At 41.5% G+C, this 26,542-nt stretch overlaps 1 protein-coding gene across 1 annotated transcript in view; it reads left to right on the top strand.

Moving 5' to 3' along the window:
* Positions 1 to 26,542, top strand: part of LOC309550556 (uncharacterized protein) — a 263,513-nt gene that overhangs the window by 190,775 nt on the left and 46,196 nt on the right. The window contains exon 63 of the mRNA XM_082250908.1: positions 26,197 to 26,226. Coding sequence (XP_082107034.1) covers positions 26,197 to 26,226 — 30 coding nt within the window. The remainder of the gene's footprint in view (positions 1 to 26,196; positions 26,227 to 26,542) is intronic.

Raw genomic sequence — 26,542 nt, 5'->3', positions numbered from 1 at the left:
ATCGTTGCCATAGTGTGATATGGTCGGTATATAGGCTGTTTTCCTCCTTGGTTAGAAAATCTCGTTCCCAAGCTCCTAGGTATATTTTGGCGTAGGATGGGGCACAACTTGTGCCCATCGCTACGCCACACGTTTGTAGATAATAGGCCCCATCGAAAGTAAAAAAGTTGTGGTGAAGAATATATTCTAGCATTTGAATAATAAAATTATTGAACTTCAAATCAGTATTGCTTCCTTGGCTTAGTGTTTTTTTGATGATTTCTATACCTTTTTTGTGGGGAATATTACTGTATAGGGATTCCACATCCACCGTAATTAGGATGGCATTTTTTGGTATGATTATGCCTTCTAATGTTTGTAGGAGGTGTATAGTGTCTTTGATGTACGAGGGTAATGTTGTAACATATGGTCTGAGGTGTGCGTCAATGACCTGACTTGTGGCTTCCGTGATGTTGCCGTTTCCTGAGATAATGGGTCTTCTAGGTGGGTTTCGTTTGTTTTTATGCACCTTTGGAAGTGCATAAAATGTGGGTATTCTAGGATGCTTGGTTTTCATAAAGGTCCAGAGTGTTTGCGTGATTGCCCCTTCTTGTAGGGCGTTGTCTAATCTTTGATAGAAGTCTTCTTTGAAGGAGTTGATCATTACTGGCGATATTTGTTTGTAACAAACGGGGTTGTTTAAGATGTTTAGACACATTTGTTTATATTTTTCATTACTCATAAGTACAATATTACCCCCTTTATCGGCTGGTTTTATTGTGATGCCTTCAAGGTTCTGTAGTTCTTTAATGGCTGACTTTTGTCTTCTAGTGAGGTTGTTTGTCTTGTGATCTTTTTTGATTTTTAGTTTTTCTATGTCTTTGGTTGTTTCACGAACAAAAAGAGCAATCGCCGGATTTAGGTTCAGTGGAGGAAATTTTTGGGATCTCTTTTTAAATTCTGGTATTGTTTTTTCTTGTGTAGTCTGGTCCTCTTCTTCGTCTTCATCTACTTCTGGTTGGGTGTCTTCGTCTGGCCAGTCCTCCAGACCTCCTTCTTCCAGGAGTAGGTTCAGATCTCTGATTGCTCTTAGTTTGGCTGCTGTCAGATTGGATGGTTTTTCTATCGTTGGGGTTTTTTGGTACATCGTTTTAAAGAGCAATTTTCTGGCGAATAAGTTGATATCCTTTATGATTTCGAAAGTATCTGATGTTTTGTTCGGGCAAAAAGATAAGCCTAATGTTAATACTTCTATTTGGTCTTTGGTTAGCATATGTGAAGATAGGTTTATAATGGTTGTGCCTTCCATCTCTATGGTTTTGTCTGTTTTTGTGTTTTCGTCTGGGTTTTCGGGTCTGTTTGCCCTAAAAAACCTTTTTGTTTTTTCGGGGGGTTTTCCTTGGGCTTGTATGATCTTGTGAACATTTGATGATTTTTTTGAGGTACTGATGTTTCTCCTTCATTTGTTGAGCTAGGTTCAAGGGTGTAAGGTTCTTCTTCTCTGTCTTCAGTTTCATAGTTGTGTGGGGGGATCTGTACGTCCCTTCTTCTTGCCATTCTTTGTTCCGTTCCTGATGCGTAGGAGGAGGAGTCTGAAGAGTATTGTTGTCCTGCGTTTTTAGGTTGTCTGTAGTTTGTTCTTCTGTTTGGTCTGGAGTTTGACCATTTGTAGGCTCTGTTTTGGCTGAATGCATTTCTGTCCCTCCAGTATTTTTGCCCTTTCTTTTTTAGTATTTCCTTGCTATACTCCTCTAGATGTTGTTTAAGTTTTCTTTCTTGTTCGCTGTAGAGGGCAATCTTTTTTAGTGGTGTTAATTTCTCGTAGATGAGTTTGATGTCGTTTTCCAGGCTTTTGATTTGGCGTAGGTATTCTTCTCGAAGTAGTATCATTAGATTCTTTGAGCACTCGTTTAAAACATTTTCCCAGTCTTTTTTCATTTGGTTTGTGATATTATCCATAGTTGGGAAAATTTGTATTCTTAAGCCAGCAGGGTTAATTTCCTCTGTTATATATCTTTCAAAAGATCTTATGTGCCAATGTAGGGCCGCTTTTCTCTCAAGGTGTTTTTTGAGATTGTTGAATAATGATGTAATGTCTGAGTCTTGTTGTTCGTTGCCTTGAAAACTTTTCTGAATAGCTGACATTCAATTTTCCCATTCCGTTCCCATTAGGTCTCCATCCTGTTTGTCCTCCATGTTTGTCAATGAGGGATTTTTTTCTTTTTAAGTCGACTATTGATGTAACAATAGAGGGTTTGGCTATGGAGGTGCGATTTCCCTTTCCTCCAATAGGCTCTATGCCTTGGAAGGTGGAAAAGTGTGGGTCTCCTAGCTTGCTTATAATGGATATATGTTAAGGTCCTGCTGAACGACCTTATAAAGTATAAAGAGAAATTTCTTTGTTTTGCTTTCTAGAGATCGTGAGAAAAGTGGATGTGTTATCCATCCAATAGTCTATGGAGAAGTTGTTTGGGTTGATCTCTGGAGAGTTTATAGTTGTGTTTTGCCTCCGTCCCTTAGAATCTGATGTGGGGTGTTGGTTGGTTTCTCAGGCCAAAAGGGTGGGACTTTTACGGGCAAGTGAAGGATACACAGCTGTTTGTAAAATAAATGGTTGCAATTTATTGCAGATACAATTGTATATTCAATAAAGAAAATTTTAAAGACATTTGTGGTGATGTAAGGTGTTTGGGTTACAGACCCAAAGTGCGTAGAAGAAATGCTAAGTTGGAAAAAGAGTTTCCGTGACAATGGTGCAATATATGTGACTTTATTTTGATGAAAGAAACTCTGTTTCTCCAGGCTGGGTTGCTTGGATGCTTCACAGAGAGTTCATCAAAAAGGTTGACCCGACGCGTTTCGGCTAACAGAGTAGCCTTTGTCAAGGGTTTTTTGTCACCAAGTCTGTAGAGATAGTGACGGGTTTAATTATCATCAATGTATGTTATGTATGGAATTAGTAATGAAAGAAAACATTTTTAAAGTACATACATTTGACCTGTTTTGGTGATTTTTGTTCAGAGCTTAGAAGATCCGCAGCGAGAATCAAAGGTGAGCAACCTGCAGGTGTGGTGAGTGGTAAATGTCAGGAGATATTAAAATGAAAGGATTTTAAGAAAAAACTAACATTATCGGTGGCATCGACTTACTAAATATTGGTTGGTCTGTTTGTATCTGGATTGGCAGATGAGATTGTCGGCAAACAATACATATATATATATAGAAATATATATTTCTCTCTGGACGTCCTTATATAGTGACCAATCTGTTGGTGTATAATATATATATAAGGTATTGGTATCCCAAAAGTTTGAAGGTGTATGTGAAAGGAAATAATTTGCATTACTTACAGGGTATATTGTAAGCTCACGGTTTCTGGACAGCTCAAGGTATTTTAAAAGGTATTTTTGCACGGGTGCAACTGTCCTCAAGGTCCGCTTGTGTTTGGGTACTGTGCGGTATCTAAAAGCTGGAATACATGTGGCTAGTTTTGTTAAAGTTCGGAAAAAACACAGGCAAGTAAAGCCGAATGTAGTGCTTTTATTGGGAAGTGATGGTTTAAGCAATGAAGGGTAACACTTACAGTTGTTTTTGCTTTTGCTGCAGGTTGCGTCCGCTCTGTCTCCTCATTCCCTCGGTGTGAGGGTGATGTGAGGAGACGCTGATTCCCCGGCCTTTTTAAAGCCAGTTGCGCGTGCGCATTGAGCGCCGCACGTACCAGGCTTCTTGTGCGAGTGACGTCATAGCCCTGTTGTGCGCACGCGCCAGCGAGGTGCGTGCGCATCGGGAGACTGATCGCACATTATTGGCCACCGACACGGGAGGAAGGAACCAAGATCCCGGGAGAGGGGAGTCTTTTGGAAGATGGTATATTCCAAGGTGCCTAGTTTAACCCCTGGCTTGCCCAGGGGCTTTCCGTGCCGGGTGCGTTCTTCATAGTTGAGAAAAATCATCAGAGGTCAATCAATTATATCGAAAATATATTATGAAGATATAAAATATACAGTAAATAATACAAGGTATAGATTTATTTATATGATCATATAATCTTTAGTTTTAACAGCAGAAGTAAAAAGAAAGGAAAAAAGGGGGGAACTCATTGTACCCTGGAGAACAAAAAGCAGGGGGTTGGAGGTCATATGGAAAGGGAAGGGGGGGGAGGAAAGGGGGGGGGGAAAGGGGGGGGGAAAGGGAGAGGGATTAGGGGGTGGGGTGTGTGTTTTGTCAGTTTTTAAAAATAGATTTTTTATATATGGGTAGATTTGTGTCTAATTTATATTTGGGGGGGGGGGTTGTTTGTGGGGGGTGGTTTTTTGTTTTAGTCAGTTTTTCCTGATACAAAGCCTTCTAAAAAGGGGCGATAGCTTGCTATCTCGTTTAGGCCTGGGGGTATGGTGGCTTTTAGACGTTGTATCCACCGTAGTTCTATTTGGAGGAGGCGTTTGTTCCAATCTCCCCCTCTACGTGGGATATGGATTCTGTCTAGAGCTATGAAGTTTATTTTGGGCATTTTGTAGCCATGTTGGTACGCTACGTGTCTTCCTAGTGGGAGGTCAGGATTGCATAGTTCCATGTTATTTACATGTTTTCCAATTCTTTTTCCCATTTCTTGTTTGGTTTTCCCAACGTAGTATGCTCCGCATTCGCATCTCATCAGATAAATTACTCCCTTGGTCTTGCAGTTTGCAAAATGTTTTGGTATGAATTTTTCCCCATTTGGTAGTGTAGTTTCCACAAATTTTTTTAATGACATTGCATTGAGCACAGGATCCACAAGGGTATGTTCCTTTGGTTTTGCAGGGGTCTTTTCTGATGTTTTCTTTGAATTCACTGTGTATGAGGTTTTGTTGTAAGGAACCTGCTTTGCGGTATGTTATAGATGGATTGTCGGAAACCAGATGTTTTATTTTTGGGTCCTCTTTTAGAATAGGCCAGTGCTTTTGAAGAATGTTTTTTATGGAGGGGTGTTCGTTGGTATATCTTAGTATAATCCGTGTGTTGTCTTTTTGTTCTTTTTCTTTGTCTTTATGTTTTTTTCCCCCTGGTTGTTTGGTTGGGAATAAGATATGTTGTCTTTCTTGTTGGTTCGCTTTGTTGTAAGCTTTTTTGAGTGTGGTTTTTGTGTAGCCTCTTTGGAGTAGTCTGTTTGTCAGGAGTCTTGCTTCATCTTGGAAGTCTTTGTCTAGGTTACAATTTCGTTTCAGTCGTAGATATTGGCTGTACGGGATGGCTTTCTTAAGGGGGTCGGGTGAAAACTGGTAGCATGTAAAATCGTATTTCCTGCTGTCTCTTTTCTATATAAAGTTGTTCGTATTGCACTTTCTTCGTCTTTTATGATCCAGGTATCCAGGAAAGGGACTTTATGGTTGCTGTAGTTGAGTGTGAGGAACATATTATAGTTATTTGTATTCATTGCCTTTAGGCATCCCTCAATTAGCTCTTCTGGTCCGTCCCATACAATCAATATATCGTCTATATATCGTTGCCATAGTGTGATATGGTCGGTATATAGGCTGTTTTCCTCCTTGGTTAGAAAATCTCGGCTTTGGTAGATTAATATTTACATTCTGTACATATATGATCTATTTCAAAAGGCAATCACCAAGTGTTTTATTTCAATTTAGTCAAGAAAATAGGGATAGTAGTGTGTAGTTTAACATGCTTATAAATCAATGTATCCTCATGTAAGTGAGACTGTAAATTAACGTTTGAAAATGTAATAAGGCACATGACAATAAACAAAGCAACCAGCACAATGTAAAAGAACATACTGCATGATGAAAACAAAACACAACATTGTATCTATTATTTTTGCATTCATTACTTTTTGCAAATTATTGCAGCATGATGCAGCTGGCCACAATTTGTAACATCACTCCTTGGTTTCTAGCTGTTGTAAAAGTAGCATGAAGTAGGTGCAAAATGTCCACATATTCCTCAAACAGTTATATGTAAAGTACTATGTTCAGTAATGCCAACTGGTTAACCTCTGGAAGATTTATCCCACTTCATGACCAGGCCATTTTTTGGCATACGGTACTGTGTTAATTTAACTGACAATTGCGCAGTCATGCGACACTGTACCCAAATAAAATGTATCTAATTTTTTCCCCCCACAAGTAGAGTTTTCTTTTGGAGGTATTTGATCACCACTGTGTCTTTTTGTGTGTGCTATGAACAAAAAAAGAAAGACAATTTTTAACAAAAAAAAAAGACAATATTTTTTACTTTTTGCTATAAAACATATCCAATAAAATTTTTTTAAAAAAATACAAAATTCTTTATAAATGTAGGCCAATGTGTATTCTGAAATACGTTTTTAGTAAAAAAAAAATCCCAATATGCATATATTGGTTTACATGAATGTTATAGCATCTTCAAACTATGAGATATATTTATAGAATTTTTTTATACTAGTAATGGTGATGATCAGTGACTTATAATGGGACTGCGATATTGTGGTGAGTAATTGGACACTAACTGACACTTTTGACACTTTGTGGGAACCAGTGACAATAATATAGCGATTAGTGCTAAAAATATGCACTGTCAATGTATTAATGACACTGGTTGGGAAAGGGTTAAACATATAGGGTGGTAAAAGCGTTAACCGTGTGCCTAGCCAGTGTTTTTGTGTACTGTGTTAGGTGCTTTACTAAGGGAAGAGATGGATTTTATTCCCTTCTTTGCAGGAATACAAAATCCATTACTCCCCCCCCCCTATCAGCATCCAGTGCCCAACACCCACAGATCAGCTTCTGCTGGGAATAATCACAGAAAAAGCTGCCCACCAGTGGCATGCGAGCACCCCCTGCAGGCAGAAGTGCAGAATTACGTATATATAAATATGTCATCTTGCACAGGGGAGCCACCCTGTAGCAGTATATCTGCTATGGGGCGGACGGCAAGTGGTTAATTTATAAAGCTTTTCTTTAAAGATTAATGCTATGAAAAAATGAAAAAACAGAAATAAAATGATGCTGAGAGCATGACAGCATGAATGTTCACTTTAACTAATATGTATTTGCAATAACTGCACTAATGTTTCTAAATATAGCCAAAGATTGATTTAAATTCAGTCAGTTCAGCAGGGTCTAGCCAAATTTTGATCCATATATGGCCATTCTCATTAGAAAACAGTCAATCTAACAATCAACTGCTCTTGAACCAGCTTGTTGGAAAATTTTGCTTCAATCAGCACTGCAGCCAAATGACTGCAGGACTGATCAGTGGTGTAAGGTTGTTTTTCAGGGGTTTGGCTTGGCCCCTTTACTTCTAGTTAAGGGAACTCTTAAAGTGTCAGCATACCAAGACATTTTGGAGAATTTCATGCTCCCAACTTTGTGGGAGCACTTTGGGGATGGCCCCTTCCTGTTCCAACATGACTACGCAGCTACAGACCAAGGTTGGGATGCCATTAAAGTTCATGTGCATGTAAAGGCAAGCATCCCAATACTAAAAAAATAGCAAGGGGATGCAGCGTCAATTTAAAAAACATAGCTCAGTTGCACAAAAAAGTGTCCATAAATAACATCTGATGTTAAAAAGCGATCCCCACACCGAATGCTGTGAGCCAGAAACACACGTCACCACCATGAAGGAGAAGGCAATCCTGCTTACCAGATCATATTGACCCAAGATTATAGAGAGGTCAGTAAAGACATGTGGGAATCCAAATTAGCCCTTCAGTTGCTGGACCAGGTATATATCCTCCGCAATAGACCCAAGGTCAAAGAACCACTCCACACTAGATCTTCAATGTGCTTTCAATCCAGAAGTGAATGGACAGGACCAACAACTACACTGCAACATGGGCTTCCTTCTAGTCTTCGGCCCTGACGGCATGGTTTTGTGAGCTGTCTGGCTCTCTCCCCTGGTCTTGGGGCCCAATGGGGCTTAGGGTTGCTGAAGTCTCTTCTCCTGGGAGGTCCTTTTCTTCAACCAGTGGGTTGAATGAAAAAAAACTGGACTCATTTCTCTCATCCACACATTTGAGGTAGATTGGGGAATCACTCCCAATGAGCTATTGTATTCTAAGATTGGGGAGTCTTCCCTTCTCTCAGAACACACTGATAGAGCAGAATTTATCCAACAGGGTAGTTGTACAACCAGGGTGCCAAAACATGGATCAAAATTTGGCAGGTTCCTGCTAAACCAGACAAAGTCCAAACCATGTATGACTGCTTAAAGTGGTTCTAAAATCAAAGGGTCTTCATCTTATTGCATTCTATGCATTAAGATAAAAACCTTCTGTGTACAGCAGCCCACCTAATACTTACCTGAGCCCCATCTCAATCCAGAAATGTTGCACGAGAGTCTCGGCTGTCCAGGACTCTCCCTTCTCATTGGCTGAGACAGCAGCAGGTTGCCATTGGCTCCCTCTGCTGTCAATTAAAGTCAGTGAGCCAATGAGGAGGGGCCTAGCAGTGGCTCCATGTCTGAATGGACACAGAAAGGCAGAAGCTCGACTTGGGTGCCCCCCATAGCAAGCTGCTTGCTATGGGGGCATTTGTCAGAAGAGAGGGACCTGATAAGAGGAGGATCGGGGCTGCTCTGTGCAAAACCATATATGACAAAAAAGGAGTGGTTAAATCCAAGTTGGAGTACAGCTCTCTCAATGCATAACCAAGCGGTTAATTAGGAAAAAATAAACTTGATGGTTTGGATAAGAAACATGTATTTATTGTATCAAATTACATTACAAAAGAGTGAGCCACACAATGCACCAATAACTTCCCCTTATCACCATTAAAAACAATGGCACTCAAAATATACGTCCGCACTGTATGACTATGTGCGCTACAAACTACTGTGCGGATCAGCGCTTGTGTATTTCAGGGGGTGGAAAAAAATTCCCTTTGGTAAAAACACCAGAGTAGCAGAACACATAGGCCCCCGGGCTCCTCTTAAATACAACGTAAAATAGCAGACACCACTGTTATATGTATAGATTTTTGCAAATGGATGGCTATCCCAGCCTGTCTTGCCTAATTCTATATGGGTGCATTGAATGAAGACTGCAGGGAATGGAATTGAACACCAGCCATCTTAAAATAAATGGGTAGTTGTGAATGTCCGTATCCCTCTTTGCATTAGAGCCCAAACATGGGTAGTATGCTTCTCAAAAGTCCCCCTTTGAGTATGGTATTGAGGTTCACTTTTCCAAGATAGTCTCAATGGCGTGGCAAAATACAGGATTATTGGAGCGAGTGATCTTACCCTGCCTTACCAATCCTCCAAGCTGGTCAGGAAGGTTTAAACTTACTGATTCAGTAGAGGGCAGGTGGTAATGCTTGTCCATCTCTGCTCCAGCTCATATCTACTGTGTGCCAAACAATGCTATCCAAATGAAAGGGACATAACTTCCACCATACTAACAGGGGATTAGCATGCTGGGTTCCCTCTGTCCTCTCTTGGCTGACCCATGTGTATGTCGTGGAATTCACTGATCACCGCTACTGATGACGTGCCATCTGAGGTATACTTCCGGGTACCCTAACATGTGCATGTCCAATGGGGGCTTACTCCTCCAAGGGTCCAGTGACATATCTGTGACGTCAACGCGTTTCACTACATCCACTTGTAGCTTCATCAGGATAACGTGCCTCCTCTCCTCTTCTTCTTAAGTATAGGGCTAAACCACGGAGGAGGCCATCCTTGCATTTATTCCTAAAGTGACAGTGTACTTTTTAAACAAAAAATAGTCAATGGAGATGTCCATCTTCAAAAAAGAGAGAGGCCAGCCACTTGATTTGACTGTAAACTCTTACTAACACCTGTTCAATTTATACGGAGCTCATCTTTCCTCTGTTAACTCCCCCAATTATGAATAATACTTAGTCTTCAAATAGTTAAGAGTTACATTAAATCAATTAAATAATGGAGGTAGACTGGGAGAAACAGTTCACGGTCATTTCTAAAAAATAATATTTTTTTAAAAAAAATATATAGGACGACGGATGATCAGGATTGAATGTCTGTTTTTAACTACATGTGTATTTTGATGGGATTTGGGCTTTCTATTTGTTCTCATTGGGTGGGCTGAGCTGAATTATTAGCTGTCTCCTAAGGGTATGAGGGGGAGGGTTCCTACATGGGGTGATGTTTACTGCTTCATCCTTCAAGGAGATCACACTGGGTGCATCTTGAGGTGGCCTTACCTGTTTTATAAGTTTGGGTGGGGCTTGCCTCCTTGTTTTTCTTGTAGAAGGTAGTTATGTGTGTTTTGTTGAGCCGGGGTATGCCCCTAGGCTGTGTTATGTTTTTTTGCAATGAAAATTTTTCAATAAAAAAAAAAAAATATATATATATATATATATGGTAAGCGCACTGTGCATAACCCACCCTATACCATATATACAACTAGGGACAGACACTTCATCTATGTTATTCCTGTAGAAATATCTAACAGCCATATTCAATATTTAACCCTAGAGGCACCAGAGCCCAAAGCTTATACAGTATATCCACTATTTTTTTAGAAGGGGGCAGTCTAAGGGCATAAATTCCCTTTATCTTCATCCCCTCTGGGCTTCCTCCATTAACTTTCTGAAAATGTTTTGCTAGTGGTTTTTCTGGGTCATTTTCTCTCATTTCCCTCACTCATGTTCACCTATCCTTATCCGCAACTGTCTCTTGGGTTTTTGAAAGTGTGTGTCTAATCCACGTTGTGGATGATAAATACTAAAAGATACCTGAAAAGAGCTGCTGCCCCCACTTAAACTGGCTACCTAGGTAGTTGATGTATAATTTTTTTAACAAAAAATGGGTTTGGCTCTGCTCTGTGCGTGATATATTATTAATTGTGATTTTTTTTTATATTTTTATATTTTAACTTTATATTCATATAATTGAGAGAACAAAAATGTCCATATAAATATAGATATTATCAGAATGAATCAAGTCCTTTATAACAACAAAGAAGTGATCCCAAATACACACAAAAAATATGAATAAATGATGAGTGTTGAACGTGATGAAGAGTAGGTGATTTAACCTCTTCCCAGCAAACAATCCAAATACGTGACTGTAACACAATTCAGTGATGACACCCAGTGATGTGTGTGGACTCTTACCACATGTGAGAGAGATGAAAACATATATGCAAATCCAATTGGCCAGCTAGATGGAACAGGATCCCAACTGGAATGGATAGATCGTCAGCTTCTCGGTTAGGGGGATCTGTGGGCTTCCAGGGGTGAGAATGCCACCAAGGAGATCACACCAAAAAGAGAATGGGACTGATAGTGCATTACCTCCAAATTTATTATTTAAACAAGTGGAAAGACACTTATACAAATCCAAACGATATACAGCATATATTCAAAATGGTCGCGGACGACTGCAGAACGATCCGGGACTAAATAGCAGCACGGCTGGCTCCCTCCGACGCGTTTCCACTTACAAGTCGGCTTCTGGGACTATGACCTTAATTCCATGACCATATATTTCAAAAGAAGATCAAGATATCTGCCAGTCCTCTCCAAAGGACCCCTTACAGCAGAAACTATCTGTCTCCCTGGTGGTTTTTCTAAATATTTATGTATTTTTAGAATTATATAAAAGGTCAGGATATTAAGTCAGTCTCTTTCATATAATAAAATTCACGGTTTAATAGTAGGCCCGCCTCTTTAGCTAACCTCAATTTATCATTTAGTCAAATCTTTTTATTTGGTTTTCAAGAAAAATAAACAAGGCAAACGTGAATACAAATACATAGATTGCAATGTCACATAATAAAGGAAAAAGAAAAAGAAAGCATCAATGTAGTAAAACAAACATGTATGGCATATGGCCACGAAAATGGCCCAAAGAGAGTAAACATCTGACTTACTTAACCTTCTCAAGCGATCACCGTAAAGTACTGTCGTCTAAAGCAGTAAGTTGCACATAGTTACATATCTGCCCGAGGGAGGAGGGGGGAAGCCACTTTCCAATCTCACACAGTGGGCTCAGCCACCTCCGTCAACACCATAGGGTGGGCGCCCCATACAGGGAACATGCTGCGCCCCCCGACTACACCATGGGCCCCCCTCCCACCCGGGCTCAACCTCTCACTTCGCCAGATATCATTTATATCTAGTGTGAACCTGGTTTTTGAATAAATTCGTTCCAGATAGACCACCTGGCCTGAAATTGTCGCATCTTAAAATCATTGAAAGCTAAAGTTTTTTCATATATATATGATTCTCCCACTAGTTGGATAACCTCCCTCTGGGAAGGGAGTTCATTACTTTTCCACTTACGAGCTATAGAAAGTCTAGCGGCAAAGAGAATATTCTGGACCACCGTTCTGAATTGGGGAGGGTATCTGTCAATGTTGATTCCTAGGAGGGCCTGCTCCACTGTCACTCTGTTTAGCATCCCAGTCACCCCTGCTACAAGTTTGGATATAGAGGTCCAGAAGCCTCTCAAGGAGATACACGACCACAGCACATGTAGCAAGGTGCCCACTTGCCCACACTGTCTCCAACAAAGATTGGACGCCCCCTGACAGAATTTGGCTATAGTATATGGCGTTTTATACCATCTGAGGTGTATTTTCTGAAGCCCTTCCCTAAAGTTAGAGCATCTAGTATGTGCATAGGTGAGTTTGTAAGACCTCAGCCATTGCTCTTCCGAGAATTCCTGTCTAAGTTCGCCCTCCCATTTATGATGGTAGTTGCTTTTCTTAAATGAATTTTTGTCCTGGAGAGCAGTGTAGAATGTGCCTATACCCTTCAAGTCTTTGTTAGTCCCGAAGCATAAGGAGTGGATCTGCGCAGGGACAGAAAAGCTAGTTGTATCCAGGGCAGAGATTAAATGGGAAGCTCGGATGAATGTGAGATACTCCTTGGCAAAGGAGGGGAATCTATCACACCACTCCTTAAATGAAAAACCCATGAGGGTTTGTGCGACGTCCTGAACTGTATGCAGGCCAAACGAGGACCAGTGTGCTAGATTCAAGTTCGGGGAGAGGATGGAAAGAGCCGTCAGAGGGACAGGGCTGTCCATTCTCTGAACTGCTGTAGTGCTGTGGGCGAAAAAGTATTGCCACGCATATATCGTGGCTAATACCGTCGGGTGTGTCACAGAGTATTTATGGTTAGATATAGGAATACTGAGTATAAGATCGGCAAGCGTTCCAGGTGTAACCACCGACTGCTCCAGCTGGTTCCAGCTGGGTGCTTGAGTTGGATTCAACCAATGAAGAGATTGAGCGAGAATAGCCGCCATGTGGTAGTCCCTGACATCTGGGACACCCATTCCCCCCACCCGGGGATGCCTAACTAGGTGCTTGTGAGAACAGCGGGGTCTTTTTCCAGCCCAAAGGAATTTGGATACCATGGATTGTACCGTTTGATAAAACGATAGTGGGATCTTAATGGGGAGCGCCCTGAATAAATATAGGAGCTTCGGGAATGTCAGCATTTTAAATGCTGCATTTCTGCCTGACCAAGAGAGAAAGTGTTTACCATATTTATTGAGGTCGCCAGTTAATGTGGCAAGAAACGGTGTGAAATTATATTTGAATAGATCTTTCGTGCTACTAGTTAATTTGGTGCCTAAGTAGTCAATATGATCCTTTTCCCATTGGAGAGGCACTAAACGTTGAATCTCCTGTTGTAATTTGCTGTTGATTGCTACCCCCAGCATGTGTGACTTAGTATCGTTAACTTTGTAGTATGAAATAGAGTGGAATTCCTGAAGAATTTCCTGAGCCGCTGTTAGCGATGTTAAGGGGGATGTCAACGACAGGATAACATCGTCCACGAACAATGAGATCTTATTTGGGATATTTTTAATATCTAACCCCCGGATTCCAGGGTGACTTCTAATCCGTTCTGCCAGGGATTCCATCAGGAGGGCAAACACCAATGGGGAAAGTGGGCATCCCTGCCTGGTCCCATTAGTAATATCAAATTTCAAGGAGAACAGGCCTTCCGTGTAAACATATGCAGATGGTCTAGTGTATAGAGCCATGACCGCGTCCAAAATCCCTCCCACCATGCCAAAAACGTTGCAGGACCTTGCGTAGATATCCCCAATGTATCCTGTCAAAAGCCTTTTCGGCGTCAAGGGACAGGAATACAGTGGGCGTTTGAGTGGATTCGGCATGGTGGATAAGATTCAGGAGGCGCCTCGTGGCGTCAGTAGCCTGACGACCCATGACAAAGCCCACCTGGTCTTGCTTTATAAGGTCAGGCAAGAACCCAGATATTCGATTAGCCAAGATCTTTGCATAGACCTTCAGGTCCACGTTCAATAGGGATATGGGCCTGAAGTTCTTCGCACAGTCCGGGACCTTCCCCGGCTTAGGTAGCGTTATCACAGTAGCCTCCAACATCTCTGGAGGAAAGGAGGCAGACGAGGCAGCCCTGTGGAACACCCCCTGAAGTTTCGGAGTCAAAATATGCACAAATTGCCTATAATATTCTGAAGAAAACCTGTCGGGGCCAGGGGCCTTATTAAGAGGTCGTGATAGGATTGCTTTGGATATCTCTGCCTCAGATATAGGGAGGTTCAATTCGTCGAGATCCGAAGATTTCAATTTGGGTAAGGAGATAGATGCTAGGAATCCATCTATGTCCTCCGGGGACGGTTGGGGAGTGGACAGGTCGTCCTTTAAATTGTAAAGTGAACCGTAGTAGTGGCTAAAAGCGTCCGCAATGTCTTTGGGGCTGGTCAAAGACACTCCAGTAGAATGGTGAGTCAGTTTAGAGATGCGATGGCGGGCACGCTCGTCTTTTAAGTGGTTAGCTAAAAGTTTACCAGCCTTGTTCCCATGAACAAAGAAGTTAGCTTTAAGTCTACGGGTCTGAGCCTGGTATTGTCCTATTAAAAGCAGGCGCAATTCATTTTGGGCGTGGGATAGTTGGTCACTAATGTTAGGGAGTGGGGCACGCTTATTAATAGTTTCCAAACGTTGGATCCTTGCTATAAGGTCCTCCATCTGCTGCCTCCTCTGCCTCCGTTTAGCTGCACTTTTAGACATGAGAAATCCCCGCATAAACGCCTTATGGGCATTCCAAACTATGAATGGGCACGTATCTCCATCGTCATTAATACGGAAGAATTCCTCCAGAGCCCCGCGGGCTTCAGAGGAAGACTCCGGATCACAAAATATACTGGTATCATTTTTCCATCTATTGGCTCTAGTCGTGCATGCTTGGGGGCCAATAGTCACTGAAACTGGAGCGTGGTCCGACCACGTGATTTGGCCTATGGCCGAGTCCACCACTTTCTGAAGCAAAAATTTGTCTGTTAAGATCATATCAATCCTGGAATAGGAGGAATGTGCTTTAGAAAAAAATGAAAAGTCCCGTTCAATAGAATGATGACACCTCCAGACATCCTGTAAGTCTGAGGTTCTTAAAAAATAGGAGAGGTCCGATCTGCGGGAGTGTATCGGGCTGTCCCTGGATATGTCCTGGCGGGTATTTGCAACCGTATTCAGGTCTCCCCCAAGAAGTACATACCCCTTGATACCAGGTTTAAGGCGTTTCCACAGTTTTCTCAAGTAGGCACTTTGGTTCACATTTGGGGCATACACATTGAGAATGGAATAGGCAACATTGTTGATTTCACATGTAAGGAGAAGAAAGCGGCCATCTGGGTCAGACTGATGTGAAATATATTTAAATACCACAGTATCTTTGATGAGGATGGCCACGCCCCCCTTTTTCTTGGGGCTGTTGGCATAGTAGGCATGAGGGAATTGCTTAGCTTTAAGCAGGGGATGTGCAGCAGCACAGAAATGGGTTTTCTGTAGTAGTATGACATCACATTTTTGCAACTTGAGTTCTCTCCACAACATATGTCTCTTAAAGGGACTGTTGAGACCGCGGACGTTCAGAGATGTCAGCTTTAAAGCCATGGTGGAATAGAGTGATGTGTACTCTTTGGTAGAAATTTACAGAGAAAGGAAAAGGAAAAAAAAAAAAAAACGTACAAAGCAAAATAAAAACGACGGCTCCTACCCCACTCCTTAGTTTGGATGAGAAGCTCAGCAGCTGGATATTCTAGGGTTCTGCGTGGAGGACTCAGTAGATGTAAGCCAGCCGAAGGTCTCCTTATGGAAGATCACCGGTGATAGTTCTCTTGTGACAAGGCAGGAGAAGAGAAAAAATTAAACCTTCAAAGTAGACAGGGGAACAGGGAAAAAAGAAAACAAAAAACACACAAAACGAGAGGCGCCAAAAGAGGCCGCGCCTGTTGGTAAAAATTAGACGATATCCGAATGGAAATCTGAGCAGACTAGGAATCTGCTAACTTGGGGCAACTAGAATAAACACTCTTCAAAAAGCCGAACAGAACTGCCGGATACCGTTGGGTAGACATGTTTTGAATATGGAGGGTCAACTCCTGTGTGAGCCAATGGGGCACATTTGTGGAGCACCCACCGTTTAAGTAGCAGGAGAGTGATCAGACCCCTGGGGAGTGGGCTGATCTTCTGGGTCATCAGAGTCCAGAATGCCCCATTGGCGGAGCAGTTTAATTCCATATTCCAAGGTCGCTATTTTAAATTCCCTGTCTCCCTTCGTGACCAAAAGCGTAGCTGGGTAGTTCCAGTGGTACTGTATATGATGATTCCTCAGCGGTTTCGTTACGATCATTAAGTTCCGTCTGCGATTCATCGTATGTGCTGATAGATCTGCAAAGAAGGATAGGCCTTTCACGCTGTCTGGGAGATCCACAGCCCTTCTCATCCGTGCCATCAGTCTCTCCTTCACAGTATATAAATGTATCCTAGCGATGGCATCTCTGGGGTACTTATCTGGTATATGTTTAGGTTTAGGCAACCTGTGTATTCTGTCTATTGCTAGATCAGAGATGGCTGTATTCGGTAGCAACTCCTGCATTATGGAGGTGAGGTAGTCTGCCAGATCTTGGGGCTTAACAGATTCAGGGATGCCTCTTATCTTAACATTGTTCCGTCTGGAACGGTCCTCAAGATCTGCAACTTTGGATTTCAGCCATGTTATTTCATCATCATGCTCGTTATGGGCATCAACCATATCGTTGAATGTGGTGGCAAACTCCCCCATTTTGTCCTCTATTGTGGACACTCTGTCAGTCACTGCAACTACCGCAGTATTACACTGGGACATCAACTGCAGCATATCAGAGTGGATAGCCGAGCGCAGTGACAGCATCATGTCCCTTAGCATAGAAGCCATGACAGGCTGGTCGTTTGCAGGGAGAGCAGCCATAGTTTCCTGAAATTCTAGGGTGTCATTTATGGTGAGGCCCCGCTGAGAGGCCGCAGCTGTGTGGTCAGTCTTTTGCTTCGACTTCATGGGGCTGTTAGATTGCGATGCCGGGGAAGACTGTGGAGGGGTCCCCATACCTCCTTTTAATGTGCCCGAGGTATTCCCTCTCTACTCCGAGCTTGGGGATTGTACGGGCATGGGATGTGTGGAGCGCACATCCCATGCCCGTACAATGCCCGATGCTAGAGGCATCATCCCGGTACCGTGGTTTGAAGCCGATGGTCGGCTTTCCGTCGGTAACGACCGATGCGGCTCGGGAGCCACTCGATCCTTACCCGGGTGAGCGGGAGGGGACGATCCCGCCTTCCGTGGCTTTGATCGGGGCTCCCGTCCCACCGGGTGCCCCGAGCACCCAGCCGGCACGTACGCCGGCTGGATGGAGTCCCGATGAATGCTGGAAACGGCATTGATCGGGTCTCCGATGACGTAACCCGGAGGCGGCGTCCATGACATCACTTCCGGGTTACTGTGCTACAAAAGGCGGCAAATTTAAAAAACGGCTGTAAGCAAAAACGCAGTGTTTTGCATACATGAAAGTGTAGTGGAGAGGTCTAGGGTCTTTTAGACCCTTGATCCCTCCATAAAGTGTACCTGTCACTACATATTGGTGTCACAAGGGATGTTTACATTGCTTGTGACAGCATTAAAAGTGATCAGATTTTTTTTTAAAAAAAACCTGTAATAAAGTTAAATTAAAAGAAAAAATAAATAGGAAAAAAAAAATTTAGCCGCCCCGTCACCGTTAGCTCGCGCACAAAAAAAAACGTATACGCAAATCGAGCTGCGAATGAAATCGCTGTTCAAACCACACATGTGAGGTATCGCCGCGATCGCCAGAGCGTGGGCAATAATTTAAAAAAAGAGTTACACTCTAACTCTAAACTGGTAACCGTTAAATAAATTTAAAGCGTAGCCGATTGAGATCTCTATTGACCATAGTTTGTCGCCATCCCACGGGGGGGGGGGGGGGGCGCAATTTTAAACCGTAACATGTTGGGTATCTATTTACTCAGCGTGACATCATCTTTCACAATATACAAAAAAAAATGGGCTAACTTTACTGTTTAGTATTTTTTAAATGCAGTGAAATGTGATTTTTCAAAATTTTTCCAAAAAAATGGCGTTTTAAAGACCGCTGCGCAAATACCGCGTGACAAAAAATTTTGCAATGACCGAGTCTTTGCTAAAAAATATATATAATGTTTGGGGGTTCTAAGTAGTTTTCGTGGAAAAAATACTGGTTTTAACTTGTAAACAAAAAGTGTCCGAAATAGGGCTGGGGCTTAAGTGGTTAAGCTATTGACTACTGTCATGAATGGATTCATCTCTAGTTGTTGATAGGTAGTCTCATCCCTAAGTTGTCTTCTAACTTCACTTTTGTAGTCAGTTTCATTGAGTAGGACCACATTTCCCCCCTTTTCACTTCTCTTAATTATAACATTTTTAGCTTCTTTTAGTTCTTTCAATACCTGTCATTCATCCCTAGTTAGGTTATCCTTCATGCCCCTAGTCCAGTCTATTGATTTCAGATCCATTTGGACCATGTCTAGGAAAAGGCTTAGCCACTTCTTTTTACACAATTGTGGCATTTTTGTTGACTTAAGGATTTCGATCTGCCTGTCTCCTCAAGATGGTGGGAAATGTCTCTTCCTCATCATTCTCATCTAATAATGAGATTATTTGAATATTTAATAGAATATTTGACACAGTCCTGACCTCAGTATCTGAGTAAAGGGATTTAGGAGTAATTATTTCAGAAGACTTAAAGGTGGGAAGACAATGTAATAGAACAGCACGAAATGCCAGCAGAATGCTTGGATGTATAGGGAGAGGTATAAGCAGTAGAAAGAGAGAAGTGCTTATGCCGCTGTACAGAACACTGGTGAGACCTCACTTGGAGTATTGTGCGCAATACTGGAGGCCATATCTCCAGAAGGATATAGATACTCTAGAGAGAGTTCAGAGAAGAGCTACTAAACTAGTACATGGATTGCAGGAAAAAACTTACCAGGAAAGGTTAAAGGACCTTAACACGTATAGCTTGGAAGAAAGAAGAGACAGAGGGGATATGATAGAAACTTTTAAATACATAAAGGGAATCAACTCGGTAAAAGAGGAGAGCATATTTAAAAGAAGAAAAACTACCACAAGAGGACACAGTTTTAAATTAGAGGGGCAAAGGTTTAAAAGTAATATGAGGAAGTATTACTTTACTGAGAGAGTAGTGGATGCATGGAATAACCTTCCTGCAAAAGTGGTAGCTGCAAATACAGTGAAGGAGTTTAAGCATGCATGGGATAGGCATAAGGCTATCCTTCATGTAAGATAGGGCCAGGGACTATTCATAGGATTCAGATATATTGGGCAGACTAGATGGGCCAAATGGTTCTTATCTGCCGACACATTCTATGTTTCTATGTTTTAAGGTATCTAGAGCTAATCTATCCTCTTCCTCAATTTGTTGGTTACTCTGTTGGGGCTCCTCTTCTTGATTATATAATATTTTCAGGAAAACCTTACGTAGAAATAATATGACATCTTTGTAAACCGTGAACTCATCCATATTATCTGTGGGTGAAAAGAACATTCTTTTCTGAAGTAATTGTAGGTGTCTAGTTCTTAACGGGAAATCAGAGAGGTTTATAACTTTATTATCTTGCCTAATAATTGGATCTACTTCTTTTGACTTTGTGCCCTTGTCTTTCTGTCTGTAGTTCCTCTGTATTTTCATTTACTTTTCTCTCTTATTGGGGCTACTGTCCCTTTTAACTTGTCTTGGGGCCCTCTAGCTCCTTTGGCTCTAAAAAAGAAACTGATTTCTGGCCTACCTCATCGTCAGTGTCACTATGTGATCGGTCCCCTCCTGATCGTGCTTTGGATCTCTGTCCCCTTTTTCTAGATCTATTTTGTCCTCGACGTACCGTCAAATTAAAAATGTCACCGGTCTCCCGATCATTTAAGTCTCTTTTAAATTTTGACTGTTTAGTAAATTTAAGTTTCGTTGTGTACGTTCAACTTATTTTTTTTAAATATCATTACATCTCTGAAAGTCATCCGTCTCTTTAAAGGGTTCTGAGCCTTGTGTACTCTCTTCTATCAGCTTAACAAGTTCTTCCAGTTGCATTTTTTGTTCTTCCACAATGAGTTGCATTACTGCTACACCATGATTGATGCAGAGTGTTTTCCATTTTGAAAAGGAAACTTTCATTGTGGAGGTGTTCCGCCGGAACTACCTTGTTACAAAGTCTCCTAGAAATAATTATATTTCTAATATAAGTTTCCAAAAAGGATATGTCCCATTTCCTAATAAGATGTTTAATCAGTATATTTTTTATACTCCTTAAATTTATCACGTAATTCTTCCTCATTAGTTAAGGAATGGGACGTATCCCTATCAAAAGCTGTCTGAATCTCCCGGTCTATATCATCTCCCAATGTAAAGGCCATACCTACTTAACATCAGGTGAAACAGGGACTCAGTGGTGCACTTAGTGGCACTACATGATAAAAATCAAAGCGGAAATGGACTAAAGACTCCTAACATATAAACACTTAAACACAAAAATGGGGAAAATGATTTTAAAATTTCACAATACCATTGTCTAAAGCAGTGTTTTTCAACCTTTTTTCACCCAAGGCACACTTTAAAATCTGGAAGAATCTCAAGGCACACCAACCAAAAATGCAGCCTGGACTGGACGGAACAACATGACGTCGCTCTTGCCCTCTTTCATCGCCCCCTGGGACTAGCCGGCTGCACTATTGGATTGCTTCTCGGGTGAGCCGGTGGGAGGGGGGTACATCCCCTCCTGCTGCTTCTGAAAGCATTCCAGTGGCTCATGTGCTGCTTGGAACCCTTTCATTAGAAAGCCAGCTGTGGGCTGTAAAAAACAATACTGAGGTTATGGCTGATATCTTCAGCCATAACCCCGATAAACCATTTCAGAGCCGGAATGTATATTTAACTATGACTCGCTGCAGTGCAGGTGTAGCCCAGGGTACCTGCACTTTTCATGTGCGTTACCTGCCGTTTCTCATCAACTTCTATTATGTCCTACATTTTCTGAAAGCACACCAAAAATGAGGGACATAATAGAAGTCTATAGGAAACTGCAGGTAATGCACATGAAAACCGCGGGTACCCTGCGCTACACTTGCACTGCGGCCAAACTGCAGCAGAGCAATGTGCAAGCGGAAGACAAAATAAAAAGAAGTGCAGTTACCATTAAAGAAATATAGTTACTATTACCAATAATAATAATAATAATAACCAACATATCTTATGTATATTTATATTGCATTAAAAAAAAAAAAAAACAATCACCATGACCATGCCTGCAATTATACCTAAAACAAAACCATGCAGGTAAATTACAGGTACAATTGCTGTACCTCATGGAGCTCAGAGGAGCTCATATGCCGCCACTGAAAAGCCTCCTCGCTGTTCTTCCTCCTGTCCTCATGCTCTGCTTCACCTCCCCTCGGGGAAAAGCGCGCCAGCCAGCGTCTCCTGGGACCTGCGTCTTGCACATCCCAGAAAGCTGTGCGTACGCTTGACCCGCCCCTAGCAACCGATGACCTCATCGGTTGGCAAGATGCGATCAGACGGCCCGCACAGCTTCCCAAATGCCTGTGGCAGCGGGAAGTGAGCTTTAGACAGCGGACCAGAACCGCTGTAACAACAAGGCTTAACTGAGTGGCCAACACAGTTTGTAGATCAGATGGGGTAATTTTGCCACGGCACACCTGGGGACTCTTCACGGCACACCAGTGTGCCGCGGCACACAGGTTGAAAAACGCTGGTCTAAAGCACCGTATTGGTGTTCTGCCCTTTGACCCAAAAGCATGTATGAGAAAAAAGGAGTGGTTTAATCCAAGTGGGAGTACAGCTCTCTCAATTGATAGCCAAGCGGTTAATGAGGCAGAAACTAAACTTGATGGCTTGCATCACAAACCTGTGCTTTAGACAATGGTGTTGTGAAATTTCAAAATCATTTCCCCATTTTTTGTGTTTAAGTGTTCTGTACAAAACCATTATACAGAGCAGGTAAGTATGACAAGTTTGTTATTTTTAAACAAAAAATAAAATGAGACTTTAGTATCACTTTGAGCCTTGTACAGTATGTAGGGTAGAGCACAGACATGACATACATTAATTGGATTTAAAATGTTACAGATAGTGGCAAAAAAAAGCAGACAAACCGCTATTCGTTTTTTAATGTCCTGCACATATACAGTACATTTCAGTTTCTCCAATTTGCATAGAATAATACAATTCATAGATTATGGCTGCCAGCTCTCCTCATTTGCATAGTTCACTTGAAAAGCCTATATGTAGAACTACAGGCATGATTAATTTGGAGTTCTCAAGCAACTACATGTATCCACAAATAACACATACATGTATTTCAATTGTTTATATAGCTGTTTGCCTGAAGTTTAATTTGAAAGTGGTATTTAACTATACCTCACCTGTAGATGCCTCAGAAACTATTTAAAGTGGCACCCATTAGCAGATTGTGATGCCGGCTCTGAATGATGAAGTCACTTGTGTATGCACAGTTACCTCTGCATTCAGGGCACACTGTGATGGTGATTTCCATGCACATGCCTGGGAAGAACTTCATTGTGGCTCTGCTATTATGGATAGCGCGGACCCAGAAGGAAGACTTTGGAAAGAAAGAAAGATAGAAACAGTGACAGCTCAGTGCTGGAGAGCTTTGTTTGTCATAATGTGCTAATATGCAGTGTATACTAGCACATTATGGCATAAACCACCTGGGGCCTTAAAAAGAAAAAGCAGTGTTTTAAATTATCTTAAGAGTGGTGTTTGAGCAACTGTGTTGCACTACCTTATCATAGGCTTACCTATAGGTACAAGTTACAGAAGTAGCCTTACTTCCTCTTTAAGGTGAAATACAAAGTCAGTGAGCAATAAGAGAGAGAAAGTATAAGTACAATAGAAATACAAAAGCGACACAGTAATACTTTTCACAATGCTCTTTTAACCACTTAAGTACCGTAAAGTTTTACCCCCTTAACGACCAGCCAATTTTTTGCCATTTGGCACTGCGTTACTTTAACTGACAGTTGCATGGTTGTGCGACACTGTACCCAAATAAAATTGATGTCCTTTTTTTCCCCACAAATAGAGCTTTCTTTTAGTGGTATTTGATCACCTTGCGGTTTTTATTTTTTGCGCTATAAACAAAAAAATATCGACAATTCTGAAAAAAAAAACAATATTTTTTACTTTCTGCTATAAAACATTAATTGATCACTAATAAATATATAAAATTTCACTAATAATTCACTCATTTAAGGTATTGGAAGTGTGTTGGATGTTTTTTTTTGTGAGCTTCTCCTCTTAACCACTTAAGCCCCGGAGGATTTGGCTGCTAAACGACCAGAGGGCTTTTTGCGATTCGGCACTGCGTGACTTTAACGGACAATTGCGCGGTCGTGCGACGCTGTACCTAAACGAATTTGGCGTCCTTTTTTTCCCACAAACAGAGCTTTCTTTTGGCGGTATTTGATCACCTGTGCGGTTTTTTGATCACGCGCTATAAACAAAAAAAGAGCGTAAATTTTTCAAAAATAGCAATATTTTTCCCTTTTTTTTATATGAAATTCCCCCAAAAAAAAATGTAAAAATCAAAATTTTTTAATATTTTCGGCCAATTTGTTTTATGCTACCTATGTTTGGTAAAAAAAATCGCAAAAAGCGTATTTTGATTGGTTTGCGCAAAAGTTATTGCGTTTACTAACAAAGGGAAAGATTTTTGTCATTTTTGTTGTTTTTTTTTTTAACGCGTAATGGCGGCGATCTGCGATTTTTTTTGCGGTACTGCGACATTGCGGCGGACAGATCGGACCCTTGACTGACATTTTTGACACTTTTGGGGTTACCAGTGACATTTCTACAGTAATCAGTGCTATATATATGCACTGTTACTGTAAAAATACACTGGTAGTGAAGGGGTTAACTTTATTTGAGAGGGAGGGGCTGTGTGTGTGTCCCTAGGGGCGTGATTCTAACTGTGATTGGCTGTGGCTTCAACTGTATGCAGAGTGATCAATGGATCTACATAGTAGATCCATGTGATCATCTCTCATACAGAGAGGAGAATGACAGGCAGCTTGTTTACACAAGCTGCCTGACTTTCTCCCTCTCCCCCGCCGATCGCAGAGTGGCCGGCGGACATCGGGTCCGCCGGTCACACGCGCGGGGGGGTCCGTGACCACGCGGGAGCGGGAGCGCGCCTCCGGCGGCGCGCGCTCGCTCCCTAAACCCTCACAGGCAAGCGACGTAGACCTACGTCACTTTGCCTGTGAGGGGCTGACCGCCGCCGTAGATAGTCGTGCGGCGGTCGGCAAGTGGTTAATTGATCACAAATAAATTTGCAATAATTCACTATTCCTCTTTTTCCCTTTTTTTTTTTTCTCTCACATTAATCCACAGTTTAGTTGGTAGAATGGTGTGGTACTGGAAATACACCTCTTAATCAATAATAAATATATTTATACATTTTAATAAAATTCACCAGTTCAAGGTATGAGGTTAAAGGAGAAAAAAAGGGGAGGGACGCTAGAGAGGTTTTATGGGTAGTCTCTTTTTAATCTGAGTGGGGAGGAGAAGGGAGGTATTATGGGTAGTGTCTTTTTAATCTGAGCGGGGAGGTGAAGGGAGGTATTAACTTTCAGGGTACGTGCAAAGTGAGGTAATATGTATATGTTGGGAACACCATAACTTTTTGTCATGTTGGGTATTGACTTTTAATGTAATGATATGTTTATGTAATGTATTGTTTTTGATTTTCTTTTTTGTTGTCTGTGTTTGGAACAAAATTAATAAAAAGATATTAAACACAAAAAAAGTGACACGGTAATACTTTTCACAATGCCCTTTTAACCACTGAGGGCCATAAAGTTTTACCCCCTTAATGAGCAGGCCTTTTTTTGTGATACAGCACTGTGTTATTTTAACTGACAATTGTGACGCTGTACCCATATAAAAGTGTCCTTTTTTCCCCCCATAAATAGAGATTTCTTTTGGTGGTATTTGATTACCTCCGCAATTTTTATTTTTTGCGCTATAATCAAAAAAAGAGTGACAGTTCTGAAAAAAAAAATTATATTTTTTGCTTTCTGCTATAAAACATTCCCAGTAGAAAAAAAAATGCAATTTTTTTTATCATTTTAGGCCAATTTGTATTCTGCTACATATTTTTGGTAAAAAAAAATCCCAATAAGTGTATATTGATTGGTTTGCACAAAAGTTATCCAGTCTAAAAATTAGGGGAAATATTTATGTAATTTTAATGAATTAATTTATTTTTTTACCAGTAATGGCGGTGATTAGCGATTTTTAGCGGGACTGCAACTTGCGGTGGAAAGGTCGGACACCTAACTGACACTTTTGGGGAGTCCAGTGACATTACTACAGTAATCAGTGCTAAAAATATGCACTGAAACTGTACTAATGACACTGGCAGGGAAGGGGTTACCACCAGGGGTGATCAAAGGGTTACATTTGTGCCTAGGGGGTGCTTTCTAACTGTGTGGGGGTGGGCTCACTGGATGAACACAGAGACCTGTGTTTCTAAATAAGAGGAACACAGGATCCCTGTGTTCATCACTGACAGAACAGTGGTCTGCCGTGTTTACATCGGCAGACCACCGTTCTGCCTCCATGGGGAGCAATCGTGGGTGCCCGGCGGACATTGCGACCGCCTGATCCACTGATTGGCTCCCCCTCTAGCTAATCGGTGGCACACATGCCCAGACTAACTGCTACACCACGCAAGGTACATGTACGTTATTTCGCGTAACAGAGCCGACCTGCTGCAGTATAACTACAGAGGCTGGTTGACAAGTGGTTAATGTACTGATTTCTTTAGAAATAGCCAATGCTTGCATGAACATGGGTAGTCATATATTGGTATCATATTTTCTTTACTTTCAGAACTAGAAGAGATCACGCCTGAAGAAGAAGGTAAACTGTTAAACAAGTATTTCAATATTGTGTAGATTGATACTTTTATTCATCCAAACAGAAAGATGTTCTCATATACAAGCTAATTCACTTAAATAGCTGGCTTTTAACTAAATTACTATTTCAGACATCAGCCTGCCTTCCTTCATCACTTCTAGCAATTAGCATGGAAAATTACCAAAGCTTGCAGCTCATTGTTATGTAAAAAATATGGCTATAACCAGAGGTCAAGTCCTGGGAAAAAAAGTGTGGGAACTCACCCAAAATTCCCCCTCCCCCCACTGACATTGCAAAAAAGTACCTAAAATGCCTGTAT

This window comes from Pelophylax lessonae (genome assembly GCF_965119305.1).
Source record: "Pelophylax lessonae genome assembly, chromosome: 3".
Taxonomy (NCBI): domain Eukaryota; kingdom Metazoa; phylum Chordata; class Amphibia; order Anura; family Ranidae; genus Pelophylax; species Pelophylax lessonae.
This window is presented reverse-complemented; position numbering and strand designations above follow the sequence as displayed.